At 56.0% G+C, this 26,764-nt stretch overlaps 1 protein-coding gene across 7 annotated transcripts in view; it reads right to left on the reverse strand.

Moving 5' to 3' along the window:
• SEPTIN9 (septin 9) overlaps nt 1–26,764 on the reverse strand; it is a 165,353-nt gene that overhangs the window by 8,483 nt on the left and 130,106 nt on the right. For all 7 annotated transcript variants that reach the window (XM_067714669.1, XM_067714666.1, XM_067714667.1 and 4 more), the window contains 4 exons: nt 5,094–5,285; nt 2,493–2,621; nt 2,020–2,101; nt 1,614–1,751 (listed from right to left, as the gene is read on the reverse strand). In XM_067714669.1, coding sequence (XP_067570770.1) covers nt 1,614–1,751; nt 2,020–2,101; nt 2,493–2,621; nt 5,094–5,285 — 541 coding nt within the window. The remainder of the gene's footprint in view (nt 1–1,613; nt 1,752–2,019; nt 2,102–2,492; nt 2,622–5,093; nt 5,286–26,764) is intronic.

Here is a 26,764-nt window from a genome sequence, read left to right on the forward strand (position 1 = left end):
CTCGGAGAAGTGCTGCCCCTGCCACCGGCTCAGGTGGCCATCGTGCCGTGGGTCCTCGATACGGGGGAGAGGAAGGAGGGATGAGAGCTCACTCGGCCCCAACTCCCGGGACGGGCTGGGAGGCTGCTCTCTGGGGCGGTCCCAGCCCCCCGCCCACAGGCTCCAGTGCGCCTGAGATCTGATGTGGAGAGTGGCTTACCCTCCAGCCCCTCCCTGCCCCCCACCGATGTGAAACCTCTTCTCAGCAGGTGTGTGGGCAGGGCCACAGGACCCCTGAATGGCGGGCAGCACGTCCCCACCATGAACAGAGCTGCGTCTGCTCTCCTCCCCCCCGTCAAGGGTCAGTCAGTCGCAGACATGGGGTGGGGCTGAGGCGGGTTCCGGGAGGAGGTCCGAACGAGGAGGGCGAGGGGCCACCCCAGCCCCACGGGCCCGGGACCCGAGGGAGGGGACGGCGCAGTGCCCAGCTGGGTCCCTGCGGAAGCAGCAGTGCCCACCCTCAGCTCGCCAGCCGGCTCTGCTTCCCAGCGTCGGCCTCAGTGGAGCAAAGCCTGGACCAGCTGGACCAGCTGCCGTGGGGCCCGCGGCTGAGCCCGCTGTCCCCCAGAGGGAGAGGCTCGGCCACGGTCCCTGCTCCGGTGCCGGGCCTGCTCACCCCTGAGCTGACCCTCGCTGCGGGCAGCTCGGGGACTCGGCCTGCCTTCCCACAAAGGCCCTGGCCTAGGCCGGCCGCCTCCTGCCGGGCTCCTTCCTGGACGTGCCTGCGGGGCTCAGGCCCCCAACCCCTGGGCTCCCTGCTCCGAGTAGAACCGAGAGTAGAACAGCCAGAAAGAGCCAGAGCCTCAGGCCGTGGCGACCAGCAGGACGCCGGGCCCCAGCTCTCCCTGTCTGTCCACCCACGCTGCCTCCCCACCCCACTGCACCTGCTGCCCGCTGGGTGCCTGACTCAGGACAAGCCTGAGGGTGTCCACCAGCGGGCAGAGAGGCACCAAGGTAACCGGTGCAGGGAGCCAAGGACAAAGGGTCTATGAGGCCATCAGGAGCCCAGCTGCCCTACAGGGGAGACCACCCTGCTCACAGGAGGCAAGGAGACCCCCCCACCCCGGCTCCGGGGCACCCAGCGCAGGCCAGCCTCGCTGACCCGTGTGTGCACCTCTAGCTGCAGACAGAACCCGCCGGAGAAAACAGCTCTCACCAAGGTGGCCTCGACCGACAGCCCTCATCCAGCCCTGCGGGGGGCCAAGCCCGTTCTCTGTGCTTTAAACCCTCCTGGTGGTCCCCGCCGGGGACTGTTATCACACCATCATCACCCCCCTTAGGGACCGGCAGCCACCCTGGAAGAGCGGGTAAGTGCTAAGGACACACAGCCGGAGTCTCAACCCGCCTGCCAGGCCTACCCGAATGGCCGGCCTGAGAGGGCAGGTCCCAGGCCCCGAACCATCCTGGGCCCGCCTGGTCCTCCACCCTCCCAGGCAAGCTGGATGGTGGACAAGTGGGTGGGATGTGGTACGGGGGCAGAGGGAGACTGGGGCACACAGGCTGCTGACCACGGCCCACCCAGCCCTTCTGCACGCAGGGCAGCCCAGCCCCGGGCCTCGGCTGTGTGCACCTACGAGTGGCCGGTGGCGGGGATGAAGTACAGGCAGCAGTGGACGCGCGTGTCTGGGATGCGCTTCTTCCGGTTGATGTTGACCTCCTCCTGCAGGTACTTCTCGTACTGGTCATTGATGAACTTCATGATGGGCTGCCAGCTGCATGGAGAGGCCCCAGTCAGCCTGCACGCGGGACCCCCACCACCCAAGCTGGGGGGCAGGCCCCCGTCCCCACCCGCAGGTCCGTAATTCCCCAAGTCCCAGCCCAACGCCCGTACACGTGTGGAGGTGTCTGACATTCCGAGCAGAGACCCACACTAGCCTCCCATGCTGACCTTTGACCGCATGGGTCGGGGGGAGGGGCAAGATTCCCAGCAGCCCCGTTAGGGCTCTTCCACCCGGGGAAGCGGCCCCCGGAGCCCCTCACCAGTTCTCATTGTTGATGTGGTCCCCGAACCCCGGTGTGTCGATGACCGTCAGCTTCATGCGGACGCCCTTCTCCTCGATATCTGCACAGAATCCCAGCCCCACCGAGCTCAGGGGGAGACCCAGGACCCGTACAGACACCCCAGCCAGGCTCCCTGACCACCCTGCCCCAAAAAAGCCCACTTGGGGCGCCCGCAGGGTGATGCCAGGGAGATGACAGCCTGCAGCAGTAAAGTCCAGCAGAGCTGATGACACTTATCCTGGGCACCCCCTGCCCATGATTTTTGGTGGAAAACTCAGCTATCTCCAGGGGGCTCTGACCAGGGCCTGCAGGGGTCCCGGAGAGCAGCCCCGACCCCTCACCCTTCACCCTGAGTCTCAACATGCCCAGAGGTGTAGCCGAGAGTCACCAGCTCAGGGGACCTGAGGTACCCGACTTGGCATCCCTCCGCCCAGCCCCTGCCCGGCACTCACCGTGTGTGATGGACTTGATCTCAATGGTCTTAGGGATGCGTTCCTCCGAGGTGGGCTGCACTGACTTCCGGCTGATTTTGGATTTGAAGAGGGTGTTGATCAAGGTGGACTTTCCCAAGCCACTCTGCCCTGGGGAGAGAACGGGGCTGTTTGGCGTGGCGCTCCAGAGAGGGCAGGTCACGGGCCTGCGATGCAGTGATGCCTGGGCGTCGCCCCCCAGCACACCTTGGTTGGGGGTGGGTCAGGGGGAGGTCAGGAGGCAGGAGGGTGCCTGGGTGGTGGCCGAGCTCTCACAGTGCGTTGTGGCAGAGCAGGACACGGACCCCTCGCCTTCTGACCACAGGGATGGTCAAACTGCCCCATGCGAGGTCCTGGGGTGCCCGGGAGGAGCTGAGATGCAGAACGGTGTTGGGGAGGCAAAGTGCGGGGCTGGCCCCTCCAGTGCAGATCCACTCTTAGCTGTTGGGCATACTGGGATCGACATGGGGTTTGAAGGAAAAGCCCTACAGAGCCCCCCACCCTGGGACCTCAGGATGGAGGGTCTGCATCCCCCAGGGCCGGGCTGCCCACACTGTGGGGCTCCAGTCCAAAGCCCTGGGGGCCGGGCTCCCCGCCTCCCAGGATCATCTCGGTTGAAGAGTTGGCACACTCAGCACACACAGCCTGCAGCCACGTGACCGCCAGGCTCCGTAAAAGGCCACTGCTGCAGTTCTTCCTGGCACAGGAGGCCTGACCGGGCCCCTGGACGCTGGGCAGCTCTGCCTCACTGCTAAGGGCAGGGACAGCGCTGACCAGTGTCATATCAACAGACCTGGCAGCTGAGGGGCCGAGGGGCCAGTGAGCCCCTGGGGCATCAGCCGCCCCCTGGTGTGGCCCCAGCAGCGATTCTGGCCTGGCTGTGAGCCCAAACCTCACGTCACCCACAGTCCCCTCCTACAGCAAGAAGAACGAGGGCTGAGGGCACAACAGGGAGGGGACCTGGACTCAGTCGTGACTGGAAGGCCCCCCCTCCTGCTCTAAATCACCCTGAACCTAGGGTCCGCCTCGCTGCTGCTGCCCCACGTCTCGCCCACGCAGCCCTCGCTGTGCGCCAGGCACTGTCCTAAGAGCGGCAGTTTAACCCTCACAAGCAGGTGCTGTCATTAGCCCATCAGACAGATGAGGAAAACTGAGGCCAAGTCCAGACTGAGGATTAGAAGCAGCAGTCCAGCTCCACGGCCCCGGCCAGGACCTTCCACATCGGGGGTTAATAGCGGCAATGGCCACTGACGCCTATAAGATGCCTACTACGCACCGGGCACACCCCAGCACCATGCACACGTGCACACACATGCACGCACCCGCATGCACACAGGCTCACACACTCCAGACTGGCAGCCCCATCACTTTGCCTCTGCGCTGAGCTGGCCTTAGGCCATGGTAACCAAAGTTATTTTTAAAAATTAAATCACACTGATTTTCCAACTTTGATAACCTTTCAAGGAAAAGCGTGAATCCCCCAGAGGGTGGCGTCGGGAATCCCTGGCCTGAGCTGTTTACCAGCCCGAGGACTGGCCCTCCTCCTCCACCATCTCCCCTTCTGCCCGATGGTTTTGTGTCCCCACCAAGCTCAGGCCAGGGGCTACATCCAATATTCCAGCCATGGCCCCTGACACCTGGGAGATGCCAACCAGGATATTATAAAGTTTATCCTGTAATTATTATTATTTTTATTACCACCATCCTCATAATTGCTTCTGAAATCTTCCTGAGTGCCCATGACCATGCCAGGGACCGAACACGTTCTCCCATGTGCCCCTCCTGGCCCTTGGGGGCCAGGACTATCCCATTTTATGGATGAGGAAACTGAGGCTGAGACAAACCCCAGGGAAGTCTGGGCAAGCATCAGGCAGCTCAGCAGGGGCAAGGCTGGGATTCTCCCCCTGTCTGCAGACCCCCCCACAGGCGCCCTTCCACCCTGGCTGCATCTTCTGCGGGGGCACTGCTGTGGGAAGGAGGGCGGAGACGTGGAGCCTGGATTGTGAGCTGAATGACCTCATCATGCCCGCCTGTAAAATGGGCGCTCCCTTCACAGGGTTACTGTGAGGACTGAACAGGACCTGAGAGTCTTCGGGAACAAGGGCTGCCCACTGTTCCCCCAGCCTAGCCCCCTAACCCTGTCTGGGCCAGGCTGATCAATGACCACCCCCTCCCCATGACCATCCATCCAGCTCTGCAGAGGCCGCAGGGGAGCCTCCAGCCAGGCCTGCTGGGTGCGGGGGCCAGCGCGCCCAGGGCTTGAGCCACAGCGATGGGGATGCCTCAGCAGAAGGTAAAAGCAGAAGGTGGAGGCCACTGGTCAGAGAGCTGTCGTCTCCTGAGCCCCTGCCCGGCCCGGGGCCGAGCTGTCTCCGGGGTTCTTAATGTAATGGGCAGAGGCCCTGCTGAGGAGCTGATGGAGGCTGGGACCCTCCTGGCGGGCACGCGTACACACACACAACGCCACTCACAATCTGTCCTGCAGGCCAGGTCTGTCGCCCCCATTTTACAAGAGAAGATGCCCCGGAGCCTGTGTGGCTGGCCCGGGGGCAGGCTGAGCAGTGGTGGGGACCGGGGACTCACCGACCACCATGATGTTGAACTCGAAGCCCTGCTTCATGGCCTTCCTGCGCATCTGCTCCAGGATGGAGTCGATCCCCACGTAGCCGAAGTCCACGGGGGCCTTCTCGTTCCTCTGCGCGGGCGGCTGCTTGAGCCCGGCGTCTCTGGGGCTGTCGGCCATGTCGCCAACGCTGCCGGGAGCTGCCTCGGTGGCTGCGGGACGACGAGCGGGCGCGTTAGGGGGTCACGGGGGACACGTGCAGGTGTCTTCTAAGCCCCCACATCCTCAGGTGGGGAAACTGAGGCTCAGCTGCCCGGGAGACCCCTGAGAAATGCCCCGGAGCTGGAGCCGGAGGCCCAGGTTGTCCTGCAGCCACTCAGCTTGGCCCACAGAGCCTCACTCCAGATCTGAAGCCGCCAGCCCTGCCTAGGCTGGGGCCCTCCCCTCCAGGGCAGGGCTGACCCCTGAACCCTCCTCTAACTCACCTGAGCTGCACCCAGGAGAACTAGCCTGCGCAGGGCGGGGAGCGCTCTTTGCCCCCCACCCTCCTGCCCTGCCCGGGGCACCCAGGTGGGCCCCCCCATCTCCTTCACCTTTGGCCCCAACACCTGCTGCAGCCTGACGGCCGAAGGGGCCCTGGGGGTCAAACAGCCAGTGTTTGGGTGAACCCATGAGCCAGGACAAAGGAGAGGACAGCCCTCTGAAGGAAGGATGGAGGGGGCCGGCACTGGCTCAGTCCCAGGTACCAGCCAATAGCCCTGGAGCGGCAGGAGTGCTGGGACGAGGGGCGTTCTTTCGAGGCAGGAGGGCCTGGATGCAGTGCTAGCTCCTCCAGGCCCAGCGTTCCTGGGAGATGGCAGGAAGGAGAGGGCCCCGGGCAGCACCTGGGGGCACTGCCCCCCGCCTCCCCCCTCCTTGGACTGGATCCAGGTGGCCGTCTTCTCTCTGGCCGCCCAGCACCTGTGGGCCTCACACCCACAGGCCAGGAGGAGGTTTTGCTTTCATGTCTGCGGACGGGCTGAGCTGCTCGAAATACCTCAAGCTTCTGCGGTCTACAGGTTAGAGCCTTCCTCCTTTCCTCCCGTGCTGCCCTCAAGAATCCACATGCCCAGGTTGAGGTCTGGGGCTGGGGGGATGCCCCCCAGAAGCCCCCCAGTGGGGACCTGAGGTGCACCCGGCCAGCAGGGCTGGTCAGGGCGCTCAGGACGGTGCAGGGTCCCCACCAGGGTCCGGCTGGAGCACTTTGGCCACGTCCCACTGAGCCCCCGACGTGGCACATGCCCAGGCCACACCCTCCCCGGCTGGCCCCCCAGCTCCCCTTCCCTGCCCCCTTGGGTCCAAGCTCTTCCCACTAAGAAGCATTTTCGGCTTCATCCTACCTCCCAGGAAGGATCACCGTCTCTCCTCCTGGGGCACCCTGAGCTCATGGGAAGCGACCACACAGCGAGTCCAGATGCCTCCCCCGGCCCCGCGAGCCCTTCCCGCCAGCCCTTGGGGAGAAGCTGTCGGTTCCCTGCGCATCGGCTCCGGGTGCCCCATGCTCCAGGGAGCGTGCCCCACCGCCAGGGTGGGCAAGCAGCCTTCCCAAACGTGCCCTCCTGCCCACCCCCTCCGACCCTGCCCCAGGAAGCAGCAGGACACAGGTCGCCAGGTCAGGAAGGTCACTGCTGGGCTTTCAGATAAACTGCCTTTCCACTTCCCGGGGAAAAAACCGGACTCTACCCCGTCCCCAGGCTCGCACCTCTGCAGCCACATTTGTCTTCAGGAGCCAAGATGGGGGCCAGCACCCTCTCCTCCCACGCCCAGGCCCAGGCCAGTAAGACAGGAAGGATGATGGGCACCGTTTGCTTACAAATCCGAGAAATTGGGGTGTTGCTGGTTCATCCTCAAGTCAGTCCCCATCTCCTCTGCCCTTGACCAAGCACAGCCATTCCTGCTTCCCACAATGGGGGTGCTGAGCAAGTAACATAACGCAGATAAAAGCGCCAGGGGTTGCCAGGGGGCGCATGCATCTCTCCTAACAACAGGCTGATGCTTGAGGCTTCGGTTCCAGGTCCACCCCCACCACCGCCCTAGGCCAGGGAAAGGCGAAGGGCCCAGGGGGGGTTCGACCGCCATTCGCGGGCCTCCTCCCTGCATGGCCTGGAAGGCCTGTGCCTCTGTTCCCTCTTCAGAAACACTCTGCCCTGGGCTCCGGCATCTTTAAATAAACAAAGACCAGAGCTGCATCTGGCCTGAACGTGTGGCTTTGGGGCTGTTTCCTGGAGACAGACGTGGGGCCTTGTCTTTCAGGACGGCAGTTCAGCCCTGCCCCACGTGACCGAAAATTGCTTCCATCTGTCTGCGGGTCTGGGAGCCATTCTGCCCGGGACTGGGCCAGCCCCCCACCCCACCCCTACATCTCCCTCCATCCCTCACCCCCCCTCCCGAGCAGCACAGGGGGTGGGGTGGGGGGCGTCCCCTGAACCCCCTCACTTCCCTCCACGGGCCCTGGGAGCAGCAGAGCGAGAGAGACTCCAGCCGGCCCCTCCACAGGCACCAACAACCACTGCAGAAACTCAAACCAAAGCAAACATCCTGCCCACCAGGGCCCTGCTTGAGAAATAATCATAAAAACATGACAAGCACCACCCCACCCGCTGAGGGAAAGGCCTGGCCTTTTGCACAGGTGAGGGTACATTCCTGCAAGGTCCCTCCTCCTCTGGGAGGCCCCCTGGTGGGCAACCCCAATTGTGCCCACCCAGATGGCCCACAGACACGGGACCCTCCCTCTATGCCCACCCAGCCAGGAGGCTTTGGGGTCTGCCTTCAGAACCGTGCGGGCGAGAGCAGAGGCCCTGGCAGGCCAGCTCGCCCAGAGACGCTGTCTGCGTGCGTCCGCGGGGCTCCAGCCGGCTGGATGGGACGGCGGAGACCAGCGACTCCAGTACCATCCAGTGTGGCAGCCACGTGTGACTTCTCAAAAATTGTGATAAAATGTACACAACACAAAATGTACCATCTTAACCAATTTTAAGTGTGCAGATCAGGAGTGTTGCAAGACTGAAACTGTCCTCATTAAGCACGAACCCCCCAGTCCCCATTCTTTCTGTCTCTACGAATTTAACTACCCTGGGTAGCCCATGTTAAGTGGAGTCATACAGTATCTGTCTTTCTGTGGCTGGCTTGTTTCACTGAGCTTAATGCCCTCAAGGTTCATCCACGTTGTAGCGCGTGTCAGGATTTCCTTCCTTTTGAAGGCTGCGTAATATTCCACGGTATGGATGGACCACAGTTTGCTTCCCCATTCGTTCCTTGATGGATAACTCGGGTTGCTTCTATGTTTCAGCTCCTGTGAATAGTGCTGCTGGGAACATGGGTGTACAAATATCTCCTCGAGACCCTGCTTTCAAACCTTTCGGGTGTAAACCCAGAAGTGGGATTGCTGGGTCAAATGGTAATCGTATGTTTAATTTTTTGGAGAATCACCAACTGTTTTCACATGTGACTGGCGTGCTTGAAATGCACCTGGTCCAACGGAGGATCACAATTTTTTATTTAATTTAATTTTAATGAATTTCAAATAAAGAATGACACAGGGCATATGGCAACTATACGGGACAGCACAGAATTCTTGTCCCACCTACTCATTTTACAAATGAGGAAACTGAGGTCCCCAGAGTGATGTTTTTCTGAAATGCATTGGAAGCGGTCTGGCCAACCTGAGACCTTCACTGAATTTAATCAGCCCTGTAACTTCACATTCACTCCTGCGATATCTGATTAACATCCATGTCTCCCCACAGACCGTGAGCTCCAGTGACTATGGCAGTGATATGTATGGATTCCCACTGAGCCTCCAGAGACCTACAAGGAGGGGACACTCAACCAATACTCCTGAATGAATAGGGTCTTAGGAGTCTCCCCTCAGCGTGGGGTGGGGAGCACAGGGAGGAGGGCTGTGCTGCCGCAGGCTGCCTGCAGACCCTCCACGAAGGCCAGACGCCACCTCCTGACCCGCCCCCCAGACCTGTGTCCAATCCACCTCCTCCAGTGAGCTGCCTGCCGCTGAGGCCTCACCCTCTTCCCCATGGCCCTGTTATCTGTTTTTGTTTCACACCCAAACTTCATCAAATGCTATTAATAGGAAAGGGAAGTTCTTACCAGAAAAATAAGAGGTTTCACATTTATGTCCAAGGTGACTCTCACTTCAGGCAAGTAAAGCAAGAGGGAGCCCTGGTCTTTAAATGTGGAAAACTCACGCTCAGAGAAGTTAAGTAACTTATCCAAGGTCACACAGTACGAGCTGCTGCTACTTTTCACTGCTCCTACTTGGAGCCACACTCTGAGGAGGAAATGTAGGTTTGTGGTGGGGGCAGCCCCCCTGGGGCAGCCTCACCCCTGCTCCACCGGGTCGGCCACTCTGGGTCAGTCGCTCTCTCCCCAGGCTCCCAGGCCCAGGGCAACATCCCTGCCCACCACAGCACCACCCTCCTCTGGGGAAGAAAAGCCCAAGTGACCACCTGGGGTCGGGGTGTGCGTGGTGACCTTAACACGCCAGTTTACGCCTTCCCTCCACTTCCTAATCACTTTCTTTACCGCAGTAACAGACACAACGTACAACCTTGACCATTCTGACCATGTTAAATTAAGTATTTGAGTCCGCGTCATTAAATACATTCAGGATGGCAAGTAACCACCACCACTACCCACCTCCAAACGCCTTCATCATCCTGGACAGCAGCTCTGAGCCCATCAAACACTAACTCCCCCTCCCCCTAGAGCCTCTGTTCTACGTTCTGTCTCTGTGAATCAGGCTCCACTAGGAACCTCATAAAAGTGGAGTCATGCTGTATTTATCCTTTCGTGTCGGGCTTCTTTCACTGAGCATAATGTCCTCGAGGTTCCTCCCTGTTGCAGCCTGTGTCACAATTTCGTTCCTTTTTACGTCGGAATAGTACTTCATTGTTTATCCATTCATCTGTCCGTAGACGCTTAAGTGGTTTTCACCTTTTGACTATGATGCATGATACCGCTATGAACATGGGTGGACATGTGTCTGAGTCCCTGCTTTCAATTTTTCTGGTATCCAGCTTAATTATTAACAGAACCCAGGTGGTGCTCAGAAAGGCTGCAGTTTGGACAATAGGCGACACGGTCATCCCGCAGTCAAAGTGAGGTGCAGCGCCCCCCTAAGGCTTCGAGGCCAGGAACCAGGGAGGGGCCTCAGGTTCTCATCCTGGCCCCACGTGGTCCTTTGCAGGTCCCTCCAGCCTGCCCTGCACTCCCCCCCAGCTCCTACCCCACCATCTCCTCAAACCCGAGGCCATGGCTCGCTCAGCGGTACCCCCAATCCTAGCCCAGGGAGTGGCAAAAAGTAGCTTTTTGAGAAATACCTAAAAGGTCCACCCACAGATGAAAGGGTAAACACAGTGTGGTAAACCCACACAATGGAATATGAGTCATAAAAAGCACTGACGTAATTAGAGAAATGCAAACCCAAACTGCAATGAGGTATCACCTTACACCGGTCAGAATGGCCGTCACCAAAAAATCTACAAATAAATGCTGGAGAGGGTGTGGAGAAAAGGGAACCCTCCTACACTGTTGGAGGGTTTATCAATGTAAATTGATAGAGCCACTATGGAGAGCAGTATGGAGGCTCCTTAAAAAACTAAAAACAGAGCTACCATACGACCCAGCAATCCCACTACTGGGCATATACCCTGAGAAAACCATAACTCAAAAAGAGTCATGCACCACAATGTTCACTGCAGCACTATTTACAACAGCCAGGACATGGAAGCAACCTAAGTGTCCATCCACAGATGAATGGATAAAGAAGATGTGGCACATATATACAATGGAATATTACTCAGCCATAAAAAGAAATGAAATTGCGTTATTTGTAGTGAGGTGGATGGACCTAGAATCTGTCATACAGAGTGAAGTAAGTCAGAAAGAGAAAAACAAATACTGTATGCTAACACATATATATGGAATCTAAAAAAAAAAAAAGGTTCTGAAGAACCCAGGGGCAGGACAGGAATAAAGACGCAAATGGACTTAAGGACACGGGGAGGGGGAAGGGTAAACTGTGACAAAGTGAGAGAGTGGCATTGACATATATACACTACCAAATGTAAAACAGATGGCTAGTGGGAAGCAGCCGCATAGCACAGGGAGATCAGCTCGGTGCTTTGTGACCACCTAGAGGGGTGGGATAAGGAGGGTGGGAGGGAGACGCAAGAGGGAGGAGATATGGGGATATATGTATATGTATAGCTGATTCACTTTGTTATACAGCAGAAACTAACACACCATTGTAAAGCAATTATACTCCAATAAAGATGTTAAAAAAAGCACACTGATGTCTTAGATGAATGAATAAAGGATACGTGGCATATGTATACAATGGAATACTACTCAGCCATAAGAAAAGAATGAAATAATGCCATTTGCAGGAACGTGGATGGACCTAGAGATTATCACACTAAGTGAAGTAAGTCAGACTAAGACAAATATCATGATATCACTTTTATGTGGAATCTAAAAAAATGATACAATGAACTAACTTATTTACAAAAAAGAAACAGACACATAAACATAGAAAACAAATTTATGGTTACCAAAAGGGAAAGGGTGGGGGAGGGAAGCAGGGCTAAATTAGGAGTTTGGGATTAGCAGATACAAACTGCTAATAAATAAAATAGATAAACAACAAGGTCGTACCTTAGAGCACAGGGAACTATATTTGATACCCTGTAATAAAGTAAAATGGAAAAGAATCTGAAAAAGAACATATATATATGCTAAAGAATATATTTATGTAAAAACTGAATCCCTCTGCTGTACACCAGAAATGAACACAACATTGTAAACTAAACATACTCCAAAAAAAAAAAAATTAAAAAAAAAAAAGCACTGATGTTCCGACAGGCTACAGCAGATGAACCTTGAAAACGTTACGCACAATGAAAGAAGCCAGACGTGAAAGGCCACATACGGTATGAGTCCATTTAAATGAAATGTCCAGAAGAGACAGAGAGCGGATGCGTGGCTGCCAGGGGCTGCGCCATGATGCCTGTGGGATTTCCTTTTGGGTGATGAACACGCTCTGGAACTAGGTAACGATGACGGCTTTTCAACATTGGGAAGAAGCGCCACGGACGCGCACGCTCAGTGGGTGAATTGCATGGGGTGGGGATTATATCTCAATGAGCTGTTACGTTACGACAAAAACGAAGACGCTGCCGGTAGAGATGGATTGAAAAGAACCCACTGTGCCCATGAGTGGCCACCACCCAGCGGTACGACTGGAGGACAGCTGAGGCCCAGACGCTCCCACTCAGGCCTGAGGTCGTTGCGCACCCCCCGTGCTGTCCGGCCGTGGAAGCAGCCCATCATCTCCCAGCAAGGACGTCCAGACCAGCCAGAGGAAACCCTGGCGCGTTCTCTCCGCAGGCCGCCACTTTGAGCCCAGGCCCGCGTCCCTGGTGGGGAGCCCTTGTCCCCACAGGCTGGGGGCAGCTGGTCCCGCCGCTGATGGGGCTGCCCTCCCCTCGCCCTCTCCTTCCCCACAGGGGCCTGCTGGGCCGCCTGTTCTAGGAGTTGACGGTGGGGGGCTGTAAGTCACCAGCGCCAGCTTCGGACTTCTGCTCCAAGGGAGAAATTCTCCGCCTGCCCCCAGGGCGGGGATCGCTGTCTGCGGCTCGCTGGGACCGGGGCGGTGGGACACACGTCTGGCTGGGAGGTACCGCCCAGAGAGGAGCCTGCTCCCAGGTGGAACGCCTCACAGGGGGGTTCACGCTTCATCGCAGCCCCAAGGCGGCCGTGGGAGGGGGCTCGGCATGGCAGGCTTGCAACACCCAGAGGTCACCCTTCTCCACCCGCCCCCTCCCTGTTTGTCCTGCTGCTTGTCCTGCGGCCCAGAAACGTCCCCACAGGTTCCATCCTCCCCGAGCATCGGCCCCATCTGCCCAGTGCAGAGGTGGCTCTATGGGAGCAAAAGGGCCCCTGGGCCGCCCAGCCAGAGGGGGCAGCCACGTGGTACCCGTGTCACAGGCAGGGACACAGCCCAGGACAAAGCTCTCAGGGTAAAGCCAGCTCAGGGCTCCTGATCTCACCCCGCCCCTCCCCAGGCACACCGGCGCCAACACCCGCACAGGCCTTGCTCAATCACCGCCCACAGTGGCCGAGCCAACCTGTCTACAGACACCCACGAGGCCACCCAACAGAAGCCAGTGTCACCAGGCAGATCCAGGTGGACCCACTCAGAGGTCTGATGTTGGGGGTCCTAGGAAGCCGACCACCACGTACTCTTCCTGCAGGAAACTGTGTCTCCAGCCAGTACCCCGCCCTCAGTGAAGCCTTCCTTCCCTTCCCACCCTCGCCCAGGTGCTCCTCGCAGCCAGGCAGTCTCCCGGCTTCATCTGGCAGCTATGCACACAGCAGAGGGGCCCCCATCCCCAGCGGCTCTGGAGTCCACCCTCTGGGACCACGGGGAAGGCCGCACTGCAGGCTGAGGGGACAGTCACAGCCCCCACCAGAGCACCTGAGCCCATGGCCAGGACCAGACAGCAGATGCTCCTTGCCCCCTGAAAAGAGGCTTCTTAAAGATGGGCGTGTCCCTGATGGAGGAAGTGCCAGGGGGACAGAGTGACCAGAGCTGCCCCTTCCTTCCCTCCCACCTCCCTGGGTGCTGCACAGGCCTGCAGGGCCCGGCCTGGCACCCAGATTAGCCGGCCTCACTGCTCTCTTGCTGGGCCTGTGCTCCACTTTATACAGTCTCAACAATGATAACCGAACAGGGCTTCCCTGGTGGCACAGTGGTTAAGAATCCGCCTGCCAATGCAGTGCACACGGGTACAAGCCCTGGCCTGAGAAGATCCCACATGCCACGGAGCAACTAAGCCCATGCGCCACAACTACTGAGCCTGCGCTCTAGAGCCCGCGAGCCACAACTACTGAGCCTGCGTGCCACACCTATTGAAGCCTGTGCGCCTAGAGGCCGTGCTCCGCAACAAGAGAAGCCACTGCAATGAGAAGCCCATGCACCACAACGAAGAGTAGGCCCCGCTCACCGCAACTAGAGAAAGCCCACATGCAGCAACAAAGACCCAACGCAGCCAAAAATAAATAAAAATTAAAAAAAAAAAAGATAACCGAACAGTGATGTGTGTGGTTTACTTTAACCACGTGTCCCCCCCACGTAAGATTCACGAAGCCACAAACCTCAGCCATTATGCTCACTCCTGTGCTGCCACATTCGGAGCAGGGCCTGGCACGTGGCAAGTCCAAGACTAAATGTTTGCTGAGCGAACGAACAAACAAAGGAATGACGCAAATCACAACAGCCAGCGTTTGCTGGGCTTGCTCTGCACCAGGCGCTATTCTAAATGCCTTCCGCGCACCAACTTAGGGAACATCACGACAACCCTATACATCAGGTATTGTTAGTTTCCCCATTTCACAGATGAGGAAACTGAGGCCTATAGTGCTTTTGTCACTTATTATGGTCACAGAGCTAGTGAATGGCAGGCAGGGTGACTCCACAGGCCAAGAAAAGGCTAAAAGAAGTATAGGTTTCCTAGAGCAAAGACCCAGAAAGTGCCAGGTGCTGGGGTAGCGCTCTGAGGTCTCAGGGCTCCAGCGCTTCCTTCCTTTGAGTGCTCTCCCCAGGAGCTGCTGGGAGGGGATCCCACCCAGCCATCTGGAAAGGCCTGTTGAGTGCATTAGCATCTTAGCCTCCATAAACTCCTGAGAAAAGGAGCCTGCAGGCCAAGCCTGGCAGGCCAAGCTCTTCAACTCCAGCCGCCAGGCTCAGCATGGGGTCCAGGATTCCAGGGCCCTCTCAGGATTACCTACAGCTCCCTCAAGACACCGCTGCTGATGAAGGCAAACCCTGGCACATCAGAGGCCCACACACCTGGTGCCCCAGCCAGAGGTTCCAGGTGGACTGATGCCAAGCACATATCAAAATGTCCATCCTCATCCTAAACCTCCACCTCCACGAGGCCCCAGCTAGAACTGACAAAACCCCCAGGGGCCTCAAAGATGACTCCCCACTTCTCGTACAAGTGACTAAGTTGACGGAGACACTATTATTAACCAGCTCAGGAAATGTGGGTGAACGAAAGAGAACAGGACAGCGATGGGTCTGGAAACCGGATACATGTACAGAGGCGGGTAGACCTTGGAGAAGAAACTGCCCTGGAGAAGATGTCAAAGATATGGCTATAATAACAATCTTAAGAAAGAAGAACAGAGCTGGAGGAATCACACTCCCTGACTTCAGACTATACTACAAAGCTACAGTCATCAAAGCAGTACCATACTGGCATAAAAACAGACACATAGATCAATGGAACAGAATAGAGAGCCCAGAAATAAACCCACACACTTATGGTCAATTAATCTACAACAAATGAGGCAAGAATATACAATGGGGTATAGAGTCTCTTCAATAAGTGGTGCTGGGAAAACTGGACAGCTACATGTAAAAGAATGAAATTAGAATATTCTCTCACACCATATACAGAAATGACTCAAAATGGATTAAGGGCCTAAAAGACCGGAAACCATAAAAGTCCTAGAGGAAAACATAGGCCAAACATTCTTTGACATAAATGGTAGCAATGTTTTTCTGGATTCGTCTCCTAAAGTAAAGGAAATAAAGCAAAAGTAAACAAATGAGACCTAATTAAACTTAAAAGCTTTTGCACAGCAAAGAAAACCATCCAAAAAAAAAAAAAAAAAAAGAAATGATAATCTACTGAATGGGAGAAAATATTTGCAAATGATAATGACATATAAGGGATTAATATCCAACATATACAAACAGCTCATACAATTCAACATTTAAAAAAAAACCTGATTAAAAAATGGGCAGAAGAACTGAATAGACATTTTTCCAAAGAGGAAATGCAGATGGCCAACAGGCAGAGGAAAAGATGCTCAACATCACTAATCATCAGGGAAATGCAAATCAAAACCACAGTGAGATACCACCTCACACCTGTCAGAATGGCTATCATCAAGAGGAACACAAATAACGAATGTTGGCGAGGATGTGGACAAAAAGGAACGCTTATACACTATTCATGGGAATGTAAACTGGTGCAGCCACTGTGGAAAACAGTGTGGAGGTTTCTTGAAAAACTAAAAATAGAACTATCATATGACCCAGCAATTCCACTTCTGGGTGTATATCTGAAAAAATCAAAAACACTAATTCAAAAAGATACATGCACCCCAGCGTTCATAGCAGCATTATTTACAACTGCCAAGATATGGAAGCAACCTAAGTGTCCATTAACAAATGAATGGATAAAGAAGATGTGGTGCATATGTATGTGTGTGTACACACACACACACACACAAAATGGAATACTACTCAGTCACAAAAAAGAACGAAATTTTGCCATTTGCAACAACATGGATGGACTTGGAGGGTATTATGTTAAGTGAAATAAGTCAGACAGAGAAAGACAAATAATGTATGATATCACTTAAGCGTGGAATCTAAATATACAACAAACTAGTGAAAATAACAAAAAAGAAGCAGAAACAGATATAGAGAAGAAACCAGTGGTTACCAGTGGGGAGAAGGAAGGGGTAGGGACAAGATAGGGGTAGGGGATTAAGAGGTACAAACTCTTACATATAAAATAAGCTACAAGGATATATTGTACAACACAGGGAATATAGCCAATATTTTATAACTATAAATGGAGTATAACCTTTAAAAACTGAATCACTATCTTGTACACCTGTAATTTATATAATATTGTACATCAACAATACTTCAATTTTTAAAAATGGCTATAAACGATAATGGTTGAAAAAGATCCTGGGGTCCTGGTGGACCAGGACCACAACAATGATTCATTCAACGAATATTTATTGAGTACCTATTACTTAGTAACAAACAAAAAGAAAACACTATAGGCTTAAAATCAGTCTGAATGAAAACAGTGGTGGCACATAGGAACATGAACTTCATTTATTCAAATGTTTATCAGCCTAAAACTTCCAGGCAGATTCACAGTAGTCCCTTACATGCAAGGAACCCAGTCTGGCACAGCAATTCAGGACTTTTGTGTATGTATCACAAACCTGTTTTAGAAGCTGTTGAAAGGTAAGGATACTCTCCCTAAAAAAAAAATACACATGAAGACAGACACATGCAAATAAATTTGGACAATCTGGGGGGATTCATCAAAGAACCTCTAGCTTTCTTTTATTTTATTATTTTTCTATTTTATTTTTATTTGTTTTTGGCTGCGTTGGGTCTTTGTTGCTGCAGGCGGGCTTTCTCTAGTTACGGCGAGCGGGGGCTACTCTTCATTGCGGTGGCTTCTCTTGTTGTGGAGCACGGGCTCCAGAGCACAGGCTCAGTAGTTGTGGCACACGAGCTTAGTTGCTCCGTGGCGTGTGGGACCTTCTCTGACCAAGGCACGAACCTGTGTCCCCTGCACTGGCAGGCGGATTCTTAACCGCTGCGCCACCAGGGAAGCCCACCCTAGCTTTCTTGATGAAATTAATTTGGTCTAATGAGAACTTAGAATTTAATCACATTATCTCTGAATTGAACTTCTCAACATACAAAGATGTTCTGGGTTCCATGGTGAGAGAAGGGTGAGAAAGAGTTTAAAAAAATGATCAGGGAGGGACTTCCTTGGTGGCGCAGTGGTTAAGAACCCACCTGCCAATGCAGGAGACACAGGTTCGAGCCCTGGTCCGGGAAGATCCCACATGCCACGGTGCAACTAAGCCCGTGCGCCACAACTACTGAGCCTGTGCTCCAGAGCCCGCGAGCCACAATCACTGAAGCCCACGTGCCTAGAGCCCCGGCTTGGCGACAAGAGAAGCCACCACAATGAGAAGCCCGCACACCGCAACGAAAAGTAGCCCCCGCTCGCCGCAACTAGAGAAAGCCTGCACGCAGCAATGAAGACCAATGCAGCCAAAAATAAATCAGTAAATAAATAAATAAATTTATTAAAAAAAAAAATCAGGGAATCCCGTGGCGGTCCAGTGGTTAGGACCCTGAGCTTCCACTGCAGAGGGCATGAGTTTGATCCCTGGTCAAGGAACTAAGATCCCACAAGCCACGTGCCACAGCCAAAAAAAAATATTTTTAAATAATAAAAAATTTAAAAAACGATCAAAGGCGGGAAAAGAGGCTATGAACAGCTGGTCTCCATCCCTGAGCCGGAGGAGAAAGCTGCGAGCCGGGGGTGGGGGGGGAGGGGGAGGGGTGGGGGGGAGGGGGAGGGGTGGGTGGGGAGGGGTGGGGGAGGGGAGGGGTGGGGGGAGGTGGGGGGTGGGTCAGGGATGTAAGGGGTGCCATTCTCTGCAGGGCTTTGAAACAGAATCCTTTCCCATTTACCGGATTCTGCTTTTCCTTGTGTCCCCGTTAAGCCAGCCAAGCCACTACAAACTCCCCATAAATGTCACAGGGGAACTTCCTGTTCCCTTCTAAAGATGGAAACACTGACTATAAACGACCGAATTTTGCAAATTTGTGCAGTCAGGGATCAAGGCGTGAATTTTTAAAGTGCACATGGCTCATCTAATTTGGTAACTAATTCCAAATCGAATTACACTTCACACTTTGTACAGGGCAGGAAGCATCTCCCCGAAGTCTGATGGGTAAGCGTGAGGCCAGAAATCTGAGACTTTGCCCTCTGGCCTGAAACCCAGCTTAGAAATCGAGCACAAAGGTGAAGGCCTCTGCAGAGAAAGCCAGGGTTCTGCAAATGCAAGGGCTGCATCTCTCCCCGCTGGAGCCCCAGCTCTTTCCCAAGAGGAGACCCAACATGAAACTGCAGTTTTACGGTTTCTGTGTGAGGAGAGATTGGGTGGAAAGAGTTCCCACGACCCTGCGCCCTTTGCAGGACCTGGGAGAGGTCACGGCAGGAACAGCGCCGTTCTCACCCGATTCTATTCATTCAGGGGCCCAGGGCGCCCCAAAGTCCTGGAGGGGGGCGTTCTCCACTCTTACTGCCTGCCCCTTTCTCTTGCCAAACCCTTTGAAGCAAACTTCTTCTCTTTTGTCCAGGAAAGAATCTCAAGCAGCTCTTCATTTCTGCCAACACGGTTTCAATTGGCGTCGGTCTTTAGAGCCAGATTTGGACAGCGTCCAACTCCGAGCCCGCCCCCCTTCTGGAAGAGGCCCCTTCTGTTCTCTCATTTCCAGCCCGCCTCCCGCCTCCTCTTCCAGCAAAGCTCCTCACCCGGGCTCAGCGGCCTATTGAGACATCAATCTTTGGTCAGAGCAGGCTCCAACCTGCACTCCATCCCATTCACTTCCTAAAAAGCGGCCTGCAGTGAAGGCCAGGGAAGAGGCCTCCGACTTCCTGTGTCAAGGGATTTATCTTTCGTTTCCTGTTCCACCGCCCACTCACCTCGCAGGATCAGGGAATGTGCCCCTGAGCCGCCTCCCACCCCAGGGAACCTTCCAGCGTGATGGGCCCCTGCCCCAAGGCAAACCCAGAATCTGGCCCTGGCCAGCCCGCCCACCGCGTCCAAAGCGGCCGGCCACAGAGATTCCTCCGTTGATTCTTGGCAAATGCTTGCCAAGTTAAAGAGAGAAAGAAAAGACCTCCCCCCTCTGATGGGTGGAAAGTAGCCATTTGTCACAGGGTGGAATTTCCTCTTATCAGGGATGTCCCCCTGGGGGGGGAGGGGCAGAGCATCCCTCCCCCAGCCCCCTCTGCTATCAGCAGGACTGTCAGCAGATGCACACCAGAGCTCCATGGCTGGGGAGGCTGGGGGCGCTGGGGGCTCCACCTCCCGCAACTGATGAGATCATTTAAAATAACACGAACTAGACAGGGGTCTCTGGGGTGCAACAGGGCGTCCCGCTGCCAGGCGCTAAGTAGGAAAAGAGCTTTTCCCCTCAAAGGTATCAAGCAATGCCCTTCTCCTGTGCAGATCCGTCCACTCAGGCTCCGGGATGCTGCCTAAGGTCTCCCCGGGCCCTGGTCCCTTCAGAGAGGCAGGGGCTAAGGGCAGGGCCAGGGAGGGGGACAAGCGGGGAGGGGGGAATTCCTGGGACAGGAGTGGAAGCCTGACCCATGACCCTTTAAGGAGGCAGGACACTTCGTACCACTGGCTGGAGGGTCTGGGAAGGTTGTGGGGGGGGAAGAAACGAAGGGTCAGCAGCTCTGGACCATTTAGAACGATGTCAGCCATCCAACGGCAGCCCCAGCTCCGGGCTGATGTGACCTGGGGGGAGCTGGAGTCATGTCCCCCCCCCACCACCACCACCCCGGCCAACTCCGGGCAGCAGGTCAGGAAGTGTGCTCATGGCCTGGGAACCTGCAAGGCCCCTGACATGGCTCCCTCCGCGTGCGCTCTGCAGACAGCCCACCTGGACTGTGCCCACCTGCCTGCAGGGCTGCTCAGAGCCCTGCCTAGAGGGAAGACCCCACTGCTCCCCGCCCCACACAACCTTGAGCCCCTGTTCTCCCAAGGAAGCCACTCAGGGGAGCGGATGCACCAGAGCAGGCCTGTGAAATCTTAGGACACACCCTAAGCCACGACTTCAAACGCTCTCTGAGGTGAGGGTGAGGATGGATGGCCCGCCTATCCAAGCAGCCTCAGAGACACACACCTCCGCCTACCCCAGGCTCACTCCAGAAGAAAGCAGTGTGTGTGGACAGCTGCCTGGACACCCCTTGGGAGACACGCTCATCATCCCTGAACCACTGCCCGGGGGAGAAGCTGGCTGCGGGCAGGGTGCACAGACACCCCTGAGCCCCCTGCGGGTCGGACACCAGAGCGAAGCAGGAAGGGCCCAGCTGCCTGCGGCCCGTGCGGCCCCCGCTGTGCGTGAAGCTTGGGTGCATCTCTGGGCTTGGGGCTCTGGCCAGATGGAGCCGCCCACGCTCTGAAGAGCAAACGCACAGGGGTCACCCCTCACCCCAACTCGCAGGGATGCAGCCCTGACGGCCCAGCTTTTCCTCTGCTGATTCTCCTCTGTCTCTGGTTATCGGTTCCCAGCTGCCTCGCTGGCTCCTCCTCTACCTATCGCCCATCCTCTGGGCATCGAATGCCAAACTCTGTCCAGATTCATACACCAGTGCCAACCTGACCGGTCCCCTGAGTCCATCATGACTCAGCAGAGACGTCCCGCTATGGCAGGCCCCCTGCCCAGAACTGGGTACCTGTGGCCCCTGCCCTAGGGAAGTCTAGATGTCTCCCACCGAACATGCCCCAGACTGAACTCTGGACCTCGAGCCTACCCTCCCCACCCCACCCCCTCCCCTGTGAGTAATGGCATCTCCAAGCATCCATTTATGACAGCTAGAAATCCAGGGGCCAGCCTTGGTCCCCCCGCCGCTTCCATCTCCCCAGATCCAATCATCCACCCCAAAGTCCTATCAATCCGAATCCAACACACATCTTGCAGGCAGTCGCCCTGCCTCCCTCCCTCCATGGCTCCCACAATCCAAACCATCGCCATCAACTACCCTCCCCCGCAGTCCAACCTCTCAAAGCACCAGGAAGGCCTGTTTAAAAGAAATTAATTACATCATCCCCCTGGCTTGAAATCCTAACTAGTTCTCCCTGCACCTGGGAAAATACAAGATCCCGAGGCCCCAGAATCCTGGGGCTGGGATCCTGTTCCATCCCAGACTCCCTGTGTGACCCTGAGCAAGTAACTTAACCTCTCTGTGCCTCAATTTTCTTATGTGTGAGATGGGATAACAATACTTGCCTCGTAAGAGTACTATGAGGACCAAACCAGATACTTACAAAGCACAGAGAATGGTGCCTGGCGCTGTAAATGCTCTAATTTGCTAATAAAATACAAGCACATGCCCACCTCTCCAGTTTTGATATGTGCACCGTCTCCCTGGCTCATTTCTGCGGCTCAAACAAGGTTCCTCAGAGAGGTTCTCCCCCAGCACTGTTCAGGGGGACTCCCGCTGGGTCCCGTGGTTCTCTTCCGGAGTGGCCCTGAGCACAACTTGAAATTGAAGATTTTAATCTCCTCTGCTGAACGCCTGGGTCTGTCTCCTTTGCTGCTCACAAAACCTTACACATTCGAGCGCCCAGTAAGTAAGATGTTGAATGAATGAATGAATGAATGAATGAATGAAAGGTGAGCTCACTGCTCTTTCCTCCTGCCCTCCTCTCTTCCCAGAGCATCGCGGGGCCGGCCACTGCTCCCGGGTCAATCCAGGTGGCGCCTCTCCAGCCCTGGCCCCTCCGCGAGGTTCCCGCAGTGCTGGCCTGCATCCTTTCCCATGGGCTTCCCCCTCATTCGGCTTTCAGTGTGCAGCAGCGTGTGAATGAGATGTGAACAATTTCCGGTTTCCGTCCTCCTTCTGCAGCCACAAAGCACCTCAGCGGAAGGATGGATGGACATCCTGGGACAGCTCCTGCCCATTCAGGACATTTTGCTCAGGAAACAGTCAGTGGGGGGATGGAGGCGCCCACTGGGGCGGGGAGACTGGGTGGTCCCTAATCCCTACCACCTTCCTCACCCACCCCTAACTGGGGCTTCAAGGCACGTGGGGTCTCTCCCAGAAGCTTGAGGCAGGCAGGGCTGGTGTGCAGGGGGCTCAGGCCCGAACACCTGGACCCGCCCTGGGCTCTGTGCTGACTCTGAAACCTCAGCCACGCTGCACCCATGCTGCAGCTGGCCTGGCCTGCCTGGCCGGGGCTTTGGCGAGCAGTGGGTCCCCTACGTGAAGTGGACAGGCTACCAGTCACTAGGTATCCGTTAATTTGCTGTCCAGCAGTTCAATGTGACGTATCACCAGCCCAAACTTAAGAGTGATTTGGCCAACTGCCAAAGGGTATTAAATCGAGACACAAGTAGGGGCCGGGCTGGGCCATCAGAGGAGGGCTGACCCTTGGGCTGGCCTGCGCACAGCACTTTACAGTTTACAAAGCGCTCAGATCTGTCCTTCCCTATCCTCGTCCTCACATCCTTCCTTAGAGTCTACATTTCCTGCTGTAATTAGCTGAGACTTTTGACATCAGACCAAAATAACAAGAGCTACAGTAACAACACGTTCTCCTACAAGTTGAGACGAGAGCTAAAGGAGGGAGCACGCCTGTCTCCAGGGCCTCCCACACTCGCTGGGACCCAGCAGGCTCTGCCCTGCCCGCAGGCAGACCCCAACCCACCCCCCGCACCCTCCGCATCCAGAGGGGACCTACTGTGGATCGAAAACGCCCGGCGTCTTCCACCAGATCGATCTGTGCCACGGTCAGCACAGAACCGGGAGGGCCCCGAGGGTGGGAGCCTGTCCCCTCCCAGGTCTCCCCAGCCGGCGGCTCCGGGAAGGAGCCACATTCATATGGTAATTTCTGCCTGAGAACTGGTGAGAAGCAGAGGTCCCTCCAGCTGCCGGGCGGGGAGGGCCCAGAGGAGGAGGGAGGGAGCCCGGCCGCTCCGCTGCCTTCCCGAGACCCGAGACCGCCTTCCCGAGACCCGAGACCGCGCCCGTGGGCCCTCTCCAGCGCGCTCCCGGGCTGCGAAGCTGAGAGTGGACACAGCGGGCGCCCAGACGTGTGCAGGGGTAGGCCTTTCCTGGATGCACTTGCGCGGTGGTTTAAAAAACAACCGACATGCATTCTCTCTACAGCTTACCTTTTCTGCGTGTGATGCACAGAACATCAGAAACGCTGCAGCATGTAGCTCCTGCAGATCTGGGAGAACTGCGGCCACCCTCACCCCCTCCTTGGATCCCAGAGGCAGCCCCCCACCCTACATTTCCACCCTCCCAGGAAGGAAACACCTCCTACCCCCCCCCCACGCCCCCTCGGGGCCAAGGCTGGTGGAGAGAGGGGCAGGTCCCCCTGGGGGAGGGTACGCCAAACCCACCCACTCCTTCCATCGACCCACTTCCTCTCACACTGCGACTAGCTCACTGCTGCATGCTTCCCTGTCTCCCTGGAAGAGGACACACAAGCCTTCCATTTCCCCTTTCTGCCTTGTTCTGGGCCCCATGCAGGCAAAGGAAACTGGAAGTCAGCGACAGGCCCCAGCTGCGGACCCAACGGGCTTCTCTGCCCCCGCCCCGCCCCCCAACTCATCCATGCATTGATTCCACGTCGATTCATCCTGTTCCACAGATCTTGGCTCTGGACTCAACAGTGAAAACAAAAGAACCCCCAGCAAATTGCACAGACACACAGATTCGAGACATGATATGCGAGATGCTCACAGCCACTGGGGGTGGGGCCCGAGGGACCAACAGGGCACCCCCGACTCAGTGCTGGTGAGCCAAGCTTTCCCCAGTGACCCCAAGAGAAATGAAAACACACACCCGCACCCAAACCTGGACACCAATGCTCACTGCAGCGTGATTCTAAAGAGCTACAAAGTGGACACAGCCCCAATGCCCATCAATTGATGAATGGATAAACAGGATGGGATGCAGCCATCAAATGGAATACTATTCAGTCATAAATAGAAATGGAACATGGCCATGTTTACATATGGATGGACCCTGAAAACATTACACTAAGTGAAAGAAGCCAGACAGAAAAGGCCACCTCCTATAGGATTCCACTTATACAAAATACCTAGAATAGGCAAATTCATGGAGACAGAAAGCACATTCGTGGTTGCCAGGGGCCAGGAGCAGGGAGCTGGGAATGGAAAGCTACTGCTAATGGATCTCTTCGAGGGGTGATAAAAATATTCTGGAATTAGTGGTGATGGTTGCCTAACTTTGTGAATATACAAAAACCACTGAATTGTACACTTTAAAAGAGTGAATTTTCTGGAAAGTGAATTATTTCTCAATAAAGCTATTATCAACAACAAGAAGGTTGATGGCTGAGCTCCCCAGGGAATCAGAGCAGGGACTGTGTCCTCTGGTCCACGGCCAGCCCCCAGCACTGACCCAGCATCTGGCCTGCGAGGCGCCCCGGCCCCTTACAATTCCGCAGCCCAGGTGACTTTGGTGACTTCTATACCTGCCCAGCCTGCTCCTCAAACCACCAGTGCTCATAAGGACGTGAATTTTTAAAAAGGGCCCTCGGTGTCATGGGCTGGAACCTGTCAAGTCACAGAATGACCCGGGAGCAGGCCCCTTTTACAGACGGAAGCCGTAAACCTCACCCTGAAAGGAGGGGGAAGTGGAGATAAAAACACAGCCCATAAACAATCAGAAAGATTGAACTTGGCTCATCCTGAATCCCTGGGCAGGAGGGACAAGAGGGGAAAACCTCTGCTTCCCAAGACACCCACTCAGACCCCTTCCACATACCTGAACCAGCGGGGTGCAGCGGCCCCCCGGCAGCAGGACTCAGGCCCGGCACCCACCTGCGGCCCCGCCCGACCGGTCAGGGGCTGAGTCTGGGCAGCATCTTCAGCGCAGGCCCGAAGGAAATGATTGGGGGGAGCCGGAGCTGCTGGGGGGGCCGCTGCCAGATTTCCTGGGCCCTCTTGGTAGGAGCCACCCCAAATCTGCTAGAAGCCCAAGTCCTCTCCCTCCCCTTCCCAAACCCTAAGGATGCCAAACAAGCCACAACTAGAGAGAATTCAGTTCAGTCCCACTTTTACAGGGTTATTAGCACAGGCCGCAGAGGGAGACGGGCCTCTGCGTTGCTCAAGAGCAACTTTAATTATAACTTTCGCACTCGGGTCTCCGGGTGCCTCGTAGTGTGAATCAGCTCTTTACTCCCCAGCCGTCATCGGAGAGCCCCACGAGGAGCCAGCTCAGGGGGCACCCACGGAGGGGGGTTTACCTCCCCTCCACCCACCCCACAAAACCGGAGGACCAACCCCCCCCATCCCCAGCTCACATGTCTCCCCACAACCCGACGAACTGGCAGCAGGCTGAATGCAGAAACTGAGGTGCACACAGAGGTCTCCTGTCCTTCCCTCCGTGGCCCACGGGGGACCTGGCGCCCAAGCACAGTGGCACCCCTTCCGCTCAGGATTGTTGAGCAGGTGCCCCCAAAAGCACTGGTGGATGAACGCACGAGGGAGTGAAGGAGTGAATGGGGACAGAGGTGGCTGCTGGCGCATGGTGGAGGGGGGTCCCAGGAGCCTCGGGGAGACGGGACCAGGCCATCCAGTTTCACAGCGAGCCCTGGAGGAGGCTGGGGAGACAGGCAAGACTTTGGAAAGATGGAAAAGGACAGCTGAGGAACTTTGTGTCAGGCAAGCAGGAGGCGGGCATCTGCTGAGCGGGTGCCGTGCCGGGGTGGCCCTGCCGGAGGTGAGCGATTTGAGCAGAAGCCGCCACATCGGCCCTCCCCCCGCTGCCACCTGGACACGCAGCCCCACACCCCCCGGGTCCCCTCCTCTGCCCCGACCGCGCTCCTCACTAGCACTCCAGCCCCAGAGGGTGGCCGTGGAGGCGGGGTGGACGGCAAGCGGCCAGAGACGACGGAAAGGCCCCTCCCACCTGCCCTCAGCACCTCCCGGGCAGCAGGTGACACAGTGGAGATCCTTCTGTTTTCCCACTTTTTTAAACATCTACACTTAAACCAAGGGCAAACAAAAGCCCGTAAAACGTGTTCTTTTTCCCACGAGGAAAAGTCTGGGAGGATGACATTTTGTCGTGGACACCTAGGCCTTGGTCCCCACCTCCGTCACGTGGGGAGGGAGGGAGGGAGGCAGCTCCAGCAGTTGGTGACAAAGGTCGCTTCAATGAAACTCCTCGACATTAAGATTGGGGGCCCCGGGCACCTGGCCAGAGTAAACCTGGCCAGACAGCGCTGGTTGTGG

The sequence above is a fragment of the Pseudorca crassidens genome, chromosome 19 (assembly GCF_039906515.1).
Source record: "Pseudorca crassidens isolate mPseCra1 chromosome 19, mPseCra1.hap1, whole genome shotgun sequence".
In the NCBI taxonomy this organism is placed as follows: Eukaryota; Metazoa; Chordata; class Mammalia; order Artiodactyla; family Delphinidae; genus Pseudorca; species Pseudorca crassidens.